Below are 9,004 nucleotides of genomic sequence, written 5' to 3' on the forward strand. Positions count from 1 at the left end.
ATCATCTGTGAGGCTGGACATGGCATCAGGTTTGGAGGTATACTCATCAATAATCTGTTATGTAGATGACGCAACCCTGCTTGCTGAAACTGAGGAGAACCGGAAGCACTTGCTACAGAAGGTCAAGGACTGCAGCCTTCAATATGGATTGAAGCTCAATATCCAGAAAACAAAGATTCTCACCACTGAGATGATTGGCAGGATCATGATAGATGGTGAGGAGACTGAGATTGTCAACAGCTTCAGTTTGCTTGGCTCCACAACCAACATTCTTGTTACCAGCAGCCAAGAAATGAAAAGATGAATTGCATTGAGAAAGTCTGCTGTCAGAGACCTCTCCAAAGCACTGAAGAGCTACGATGTCAGTCTGGAGACTAAGGTGCACCTGATCCAGGCCATAGTTTTTGCAATTACTTGCTATGCATCAGAAAGCTGGACAATGATTAGGGATGATAGGAGAATTGATGCCTTTGAGCTGTGGTGTTGGAGAAGAGTACTAAACATACCATGGACTGCTAGGAGAACAAACAGGTTCATCCTAGAGAGGATGAAACCAGGCTGCTCCATGGAGGCAAGGATTCTGAAGCTTCGTCTGACACACTTTGGACATACTGCAAGGAGGGACCAGTCCTTGGAGTGGGACATCATGCTTGGGAGGGTGGAGGGACACGATAAGAAAGGAAGATCCTTGATGGGGTGGATTGATTCAGTGACTGAGGTAATGGGGGTAGGAGTATCAGAGACAATAAGATTGGCATAGGACAGAGTAGGTTTTAGGGTGGTTGTACATAGGGTTGCTATGAGTCCCACAGAACAACAACAACAACAACAACATAAAAAGGATTTAATTTCTAAATGATTTCCTTTCACTTGGATCTACAATCAATGCCCATGATAGCTGCATTAGGAAATCTGCTGTCAAGGGCCCTCTACAGTGTTAAAGAGCAACGATGTCCGCTTAAAGACTTAGGTGAGCCTGATCTACGCCATAGTTTCTTCAAATGCTTCCACTGCATCTGAGAGTTGAACAATGACAGAAGTCAGTGTTTTTAACTTGTAGTGCTGTGTCTGAATATCCATGAACTGCCAAGTGAATAAACAAGTCTGTCTTAGAGGAAGCTCGCCAGGGTGCTCCAACAAGGGAGCAAAGGACAAATGTCAGTGCACATACTTGGGGTGTAATTTCAGGAGGGACCAGTCCTTGGAAAAAGATAGCATTCTGGGAAAGGTGCAGGGACAGAGGAAGTGAGGAAGATACTCAACAAAACGGGTGACGACAGTGATTATAACTACGGGCTCAAGCAAATAAGCAGAGTGGAGCTGCTGAAGGGAAGTTGACATGTCCCCAAAACTGGCGAGGCTCACCCCTGATGACCACAGGATCACGACCACTATGGGGAAGAGCTGACTTGTCAGAACCACACAATAACAACAAGTGTTTGATTGCATTTACTTCTCTAGAGAACCAAACCAAAGAAATTAAAGCAAGAATTTCTGTTGTACAAACATGATATATAATGGAATATTTTATTTTGATATTTCATTCAGTCAGGAGAGGAATAAGAGGCTGACCCTGAGGAGGAGGAGGTCCTGGAGGTCCAGGGGAGGTGTCTAGTTGGCAGCAATGGTCTGAGTAATCCAGTTCACGTAGTTGCACACCTTGGTGTAGACACCAGGTTTTCCCTTCTGAGCACAGCCGTAGCCCCAGGAGACGATGCCCTGGAGCTGCCCATTGCAGACCACGGGGCCACCAGAGTCACCCTGAGAAAGAGGGAAGGGACAGTCAGGAGTGACACTTGGGTCCAGGTGGAGGTGGGAGGATGGCCCCGCACAGACCTCCCTTTCCATGGGACCAGCTTCCCAGACTGCACTCCTCCACAAAGCGCCTTCTGTTTGCTCTAGAAACCCAACCTTCAGTCTCCAGGCTCCACCTCCACCCTTCCTCCCCTGCTTCTAGTCTCCTCTCTGTCAGGAGCAGTTGGCCTCTAAGGCCTAGGGCGATGATGAGGGAGATACCACCTCGGCCACGTAGCCCTGCTCCTTCCGCAGGCTTCCTCCGTCCACAGTGCACCTGCAAAGGGCCCCCTGAAACAGCTCGCGCTGAGTGGCTTCCCCATTAATACTCATCTAAAGAAAGCCTGCGATGCACTACAGCTGTCCCTCATTTCTTAGAAAGAGTCCTCCTTACAGAAAAGTGGGAAAAGATGTGACGAGGGAAGGCAGAGCTGGGAGGAGAAGGAAGAGAGAGCCGAACCTGGCAAGAGTCCTTGCCGCCCTCCAGGAAGCCCAGGCAGATCATGTTGCTGGTGATCTGGCCTGGGTAGGCTGCCTTGCACTGGGCGTCAGAGAGGACAGGTGCCTTCAGACACTGCAGCAGCTCAGGGTAGTTGGCTGGTGGGCACGAGGGGAAAACAGAAGGAGATTACCCACAGGATCCTGGAACTCCTTCCCACTCCTTCCCAACACTCACTACGCTTCCTCTCAAACTGCAGTGGCTTCTACTTGAGGAAACAACACTCTCCCGGAAGATTCTGTCTGCAAGCTGTTGTCTCTCAGACAGGATCCTCGGTGAGCACAGACCTCAGGACCGACTCTCCGGTAGGTCTGCGCTGCAGGCAGGACCAACCCTGCGGTCTCTGTTCTGTTTCTTGACCAGTTCTCCTTCTCTCAGCTTCGCTAATCATCCTTTATTGACCACTTTGGCATCTTTATTACGGGTCATTATTGTTGTGTGTCTTCTGTTTGTTCCCAGCAAACGGACCTCATTCATTCCGTGACTTTATTCTAGGCCTCCGTCCGCCCACTGATAGTCCTGCGGGAATGTGTGTTGAGTGACAGCCTGGTCTAACTGACCCCCAGCAGCCTGCCCCCTAGGACTTTCACTCTGGGCAATTTCAGGTGGGGTCACTTACTGCCACTGCTCAGGGTGTTGCCCCAGCCAGAGATGAGGCACTGGGTGCCAGTAGCAGCACAGGAAGTTGGCAGAGAGATGGTGGACACGCGAGAGCTGATGGTAGCTGGAGTGTTCAGCTTGATGAGCATAATGTCATTGTCAAGTTTGGAAGAGCTGTACTGGGGGTGGCGGATGACCTTGGCTGAGTTGATGAACTGCTCGTTGCCCTCCAGGACCTCAATGTTGTGTTCTCCGAGACGCACCTGGATTCGGCTGGTTAAACGATTGAACAGCTGTCAGTTACCTTCTTGGAGTCCCTCTGTGTCCCCCTTCACTGTGGTGACCACAAGTAGAGATGGCATGGCACTTGCGTTTCACTCTCAGGGTGACGCACACCCAGGTGGACATCGTGACTTTAATTTTGTCCCTAGAGTGACACAAGCACAGCCTCCCAACTTCCCCCCTTGCTGGAGCAGACACGTGTGGGACAGCACGAGACTGGCCTTGATAAGGACTTGGAGAGGAAAGGACACTGATGGTCGGCTGGACAGAATTTGTCCTCTCTCCTGTTAGATTATTGATTATTTCAGGGAAATGAGACAAGCATCAGAGGTGGTATGCGCAGTCAGGTGTGTTTTTAAAATTGTGCCTGAAATGCATGTATGTGTTTTCTGTGCTCTACTGTCCATTGCCTGAGCTCTGTGGACTCTTAGAAGCTTAGCGGTTCACCCCTCAGGCCTTTCTCTAAATGGCTTCTCAGTTCTGCCAAGACTGTGCGATGCATTATTTCTCACCAAGCACAAGTACTTACGACTTGTAGCAGTGAGCTGCGGACACCACCCACTGGCTGTTGATGAGGGAGCCGCCGCAGAAGTGGTAGCCGGAGTTCAGGGACACCTGGTAAGGCACAGAGTTGGCCTGGCAGGTGTAGCCCCCGACGATCTTGTCATCATCATCAGTGGAGAAAGCGGCTGATGGGGAGAAAGTTGGTAGCTATTTGTTAGACCCTTCTAGAAAAGTCTGTACCCAACATTCGATTTCTTGCAGGATAACTAGAAAAGCGCAGGAAATGTTTTCCTATCCTGCTTAACGAGAAAGCAGGCATTGGTTTTTTAAAATCTCACTGTTCTATATCTTTGGTACACCTCTTCACTTTGGTACCTATATTATGATGAAGTATTTCTATTTCCTGTACGGTAAAGCTGGTTGTGAGTTGTTCTGACATGTGGCCCAGATGCACAGTATCACAGATCCCTCACACAACTACCTCAAGACACAAAGCATTCTTTTTTTCCCCTCACAGCACAACAAACAAACGAAAGTCATCACTAAAGCTCTGCACTATTACAGGCCTTTTTATTTGGGGGGGAAGTCCACAGAGGTATAGGGACATGGCCCCTTAGAAGTCATTTGATGATACTCTGGCCTGGAGGGAAAAGAGAAGTTTTGCAGTTTTGTTCTCCAAACTTTTTTTCTTGTTTTAAAAAGTGTAAAGTTTCAGAAAGCTATGTCATAAAATACTGTCGGGGCTCTCTCCTCCACTTCCCACTTCCCCAGTGACCCCATCCTCACAACACTTATCAATGAGATGAATGCAGAAGAATTGCAAAGAGTGACCCCCAAATTCATCACAATTGCTTGCTACTCTGTGATTCCCCCCCCCTTACTGTTTGATTATTTATACAAGCCCTACTTGTCTCTGGAAACTCTATTAACTTGGAGAAACGACGATAGTTGTAGAAAGACTTCAGTTCTTTCATTCATCGGGTTGCTATAATTTGTGCTCAGCTCAACAGCAATCAACAACAACAATTTCTGAAGTGCTTTAAAGTCGTTTTAGGAAAAGCGTCTTGGGTATCTAAATCGATGTACTAAGTGCACATTTGCCTACGTTGGGAATATTTAGCATTCTGTTTCTCTAGTACAAAGTTTAGTCATCTAAAATAGAAATCAAGTTTCTTTCTCCAATTCTTTTCATGATTAGAACAACATACTATCTCATACCAGGAATGCTTCACTGGCAATGATGCACATTTGCCCACAAGCCCAGAGTTTTATTTGTGATGTATAATGTATCTCTTCCCCTTCCCCCTGCCCCAGGCCAAGAAAGACAGTTTTTGAGGAGAAACTAAAAATGTCTCTTTTTCATAAAGTTCCTTAGCTCATTCACAGAGAGACTTGGGCCCTGAAACTAGTAGACACTTCAAGGAGCAAGAACTTAGCAAAAATTTCTGATGCAAAAGGTTAATTACATAACTACTAAGTGAAAAAAGTGGTATCTCGAGTCCACCTTGGAAGAAGCAGCTGCTGATCCGCTTCTGACCGCTCAGTCGCTGACCTCGCCATGGAGTATGGTTCTGCTGTGTGCCACGACCTGGAGGCGGCCGGTGGCCAACGCTCTTATCTAGTGCTGTCAGTGCTATTACTGTCTACTAACACTCATCCTTGGGGGCACGGTGGACTCCCTTTCCTCACTTCCCTTTTTCCCAACTTCGACTTGGCCTTTGAAGTTTTAATCCAGCTCAGCTTCCATCTGGTAACCCTGTGACCTGCATGCAGCACTTGTACCCCAAGTGAGGGCTGAGAAAGCACAAGTTTATCTAGGGGACCCTTCTGTTATGACACGCCAGGATCCTTGACCACAGAGGCTGTGTTTAATGGCCATTGTCTCCTGCAACACAGACACCTGTGACAGACACTGTCTGATCCCCTGAAATGACTCACCTGCAGCTCCCAAGAGAGCGAGGATGATTAAGGTCTTCATGGTTGCTCACTGGATCAGGGCTGGGGAACTGGAGGAAGGTGTCTCCCAGACAGGTATTTATACCTCCAGGTTGGTCCTTAACACCCATGGTCGTGGGAGCCAGAACGTGATTCCCCTGGAAACTCACAAATCCAAATTTAGAATTCAAATATGTGCCAGATGGGGAATTATTCCACATCGTGTGTAATCAATGCATGTCCAGTTTTTCTAAAGGTTATGGGAATCAACGAATGGGGCCACCTGGTGGGACCTGTTCTCCACAGAGAGAAGTAAGTTGAGGTGAGGCTACAGGTGCCCTGGTTCCCAGACAAAAGGGTAGGTACTAGGCTGCCCTGCCTGGGACTTCCAGCTGAGGGGCTGTCTCCCACCCTGCATTGTTGGTTGATTTCTGACAATTAATACTTTTTTCTTGTGGTAATTCAGGTCTTTTGAAATTTTTACCACCTGCAAGAACAATTTGATCCTCTGGGAAAAAAAGAGAACTATGTGCTCATTTGAGAGGACACTAGAGCAGAAGAGGAAGGAAGAAGACAGCAACTGCGTTTGTCTGGAGCTCTCTGTGTCAGGCATCTTCCAGCTCCCCTGCCTGCGTCCATTTAGAAATCCTTCTGCAAACCCTGCAGACTGCCTTTGGATTGCATTTGAGTCAGCTCCAGCTTGGTGACCCGTGTGTGTCAGAGCAGAGCTGCACTCACGGCTTTCCTGACTCAGATTCCCCAGAGTTCTCCGGAGGTGCCCCTTAGTGGACTTCAACCACCAGTTCTTTCCATTTTAGCCACATGTTTAAGCTTTGTGCCACAGAAGACTTCAACAACCTCACAAGAGAGCTTCTATTGACCCCAATGTACAGATGACAAAGTTGAGGCATGATAGACGCCATTGGTTCAGCTCTGACTCCCAGCAACCTCATGGTGCTGTGTCCCGCCCTCCTAATCTCTGCTGTGCTGAGTACACTGTGTCATCGCTGTGCCAGCCCATCTCACTGAGGGGCTTCCTCTATTTTGATAACTTTTTGCTTTTCTAAGTGTGGTGCCCTTTCCCAGGGTCTGGTCCCTTTGGATAAGATGCCCATAATATATGAGACCGTTTCAGACTCCTTATCTATAAGGAGAACTCTTATTCTATTTCTTCTTAGACTTGGTTATTTTATTAAAGTCCATGATAACCCCAACACCACAATTCAGAGGCATAAGCTCTTCACTGGTCTTCCTTATTTATTGTCCACCTTCCATATGCACATGAATTAGAAATGCGCTGGTGTGGGGCAGGCACACCTTAGTCCTCAAAGTGACATCCTTGCTCTTTGGCATTTTAGATGAGGTCCTTAGCAGGATATATTTCCATTGATGACATGATTTGTTCTTGTGGCTGGATGCTGCCAGGTCCATTTATAACCCATTGCAACTTTAGGAACAACTGATTTCACTTTGTGCTACCCTGCATCTCCCTCACCGTCTCTGATGTCTCTGTTGTTACAGGCTCTGCGTCGACTTATCTCAGTGAAGTTCTTCCATTCCTTCTCTAACCCTCCGTCTTTCCCAGTACTGTGTCTTTTCCCAAGAATTCGATCCATCTGACAGCACGCCCAAAGCACAGGATACGAAGTTTCACCATCACCGCCTCTACAGAGCTCCCTGGTCAAACTTCCTCCAAGAGAGATGTTTTCCGTTTTGTGCCGTTCTGAAGGCTCTTCAGTGCTCTTCAACAAAAGCACACTTCAAAGGCTTCATTTTTCTGGCCTTCCTTTCTCTTCATCCACCTTCCATAAGATGTATTTGAAAATATCATAACTTGCATCCGGTGCACCTTCGTCTCCTAACTGACATCCTTGTTCGTTGACAGTTTGGAGAGGTTCTTGGCAATAGAGTTCCTCTGTGCACAGTGTCTTTTGAGTTCTGGAGCGCTGACACTGTAGTGATTGTTGTCGACTCAAGCAACAGGAATTCCTTGACCAGGTCTACCTTGTCTGCCTTCATTGATGGTAATGTTGCCTCTTGGGACATGATGATGTTGTGTGCTGTCAGGTCATAGCTGACCCTCCAGTGGGTTTTCAGAGGCAGTAAATCACACAGGAGGAGACTGCCTAATCCTAGGACCACTACCTAGTCAGAGTCCCACCAGCTAGTGCACAAGGCACCATGGACTCCCGAGCAGAGGGGGGAGCGTGTGAAATGGACAGCAGGCTTTCTGTCAGGCGGCGTGCTGAGTGGTCGACACACATGACTCCCTTCCCCCCTCACACCCATCCTTCAACCACTCTGCTGTCATTTCCAACCTTTGAAGGTTAGAGAGGGTGAGCCTTGGGGAAGTTCGGAAGTATTTTCCTTACCTTTTCACTGCTATTAAGGTTCAAACTCAATAAAGTCCAAGCAGCCTTATTTCAGAGTTGATGTCTCTGCTCTGATACTACACACCACCTCAGGAAAAGAATTTGAACTCTGCCAAGTAAGAGCTAACTCCAAGGATGTCCGGCTCCCGGGGACACAAGGGGCAGATCCCTGGAGCAAGACTTGCCAAGATGAATGGAATATGGCAGCAGCACCCTGAATGGGCAAGCCTCGGTGAGAATGGTCTCTAGGTAGACACAGCCTAGGCTCTGTGAGCCAGAGACGATGTGCACAGCACAGCCGCTGCACAGCATGGCTGAAACGCCCTGCGGGATTCTGCTTTCTCTCAGTGAAGCATGGCCCTGGAGGGTGCTTCCATTTCTTTCTTGGTTTGCTGCCGTGAAGATGACTAGCTCTAAAGCAGAGCTTCTCAACTCAGCAGGATTGACCCACTGGACCAGGCAATTCTCTTTGGAAAGAAATATCCTGTGCAATATAGCAGCCGTGGCACTTAGATGTGCATGATATTTCCTGCCACCAAATTGTGATGACTGTAAACATCTCTGGACACTGTCGAGTGGGCCCTAGGAGGCGAGATCAGCCCCGGCTGAGAACTCTGTCTCTAAGGCAGAAAGATGGACAAAGGGCTGCACCTTCAAGGCTCTAACTAACCCCCTCGCTGCTGTTGAGCTGAGCTGGAACCTCCGGGCTTTCAGAAGGCTGTAAATCACGTGGGAGGAGATTGTCACCTTTCCTTCACAGTCCCTGGTGGATTTGAACCCAAGAAGCACCAGCTGTGTGTTACAGCACAACTCCCTACAGACCAGACCATCAGCTCCCTTCTAAGGCCAGGGCGATGAGAAAGTGCCTTGAACTTGGAGAAATATGAGTCCTCAGTAATCACTGAATGAATAGTTGTCCAGGCAGAGAACTGTCACTCACCCATTGCTGCGAGTCAGGGATGGTAATTCAGGCAGTGCCAGGGCCTAGAATGAGCAGGAGGAGGAACTCCTCATCTGC

General features: G+C 48.2%; 1 protein-coding gene across 1 annotated transcript; it reads right to left on the reverse strand.

Annotated features, from left to right (window-relative positions):
• Nucleotides 1–1,611: 1,611 nt before the first annotated feature.
• Nucleotides 1,612–5,657, reverse strand: LOC102863077 (cationic trypsin-3-like). Its single transcript, XM_006887171.1, has 5 exons — nucleotides 5,618–5,657; nucleotides 3,705–3,864; nucleotides 2,913–3,166; nucleotides 2,255–2,391; nucleotides 1,612–1,761 (listed from the first exon to the last, which is right to left on the reverse strand). Exons 1-5 carry the CDS (start codon nucleotides 5,655–5,657, stop codon nucleotides 1,612–1,614), a joined length of 741 nt encoding a protein of 246 aa, XP_006887233.1.
• Nucleotides 5,658–9,004: the final 3,347 nt, after the last annotated feature.

The sequence above is a fragment of the Elephantulus edwardii genome, unplaced genomic scaffold, assembly GCF_000299155.1.
Source record: "Elephantulus edwardii isolate Elephantulus edwardi_28Jun2011 unplaced genomic scaffold, EleEdw1.0 scaffold00055, whole genome shotgun sequence".
NCBI classification, from domain to species: Eukaryota; Metazoa; Chordata; class Mammalia; order Macroscelidea; family Macroscelididae; genus Elephantulus; species Elephantulus edwardii.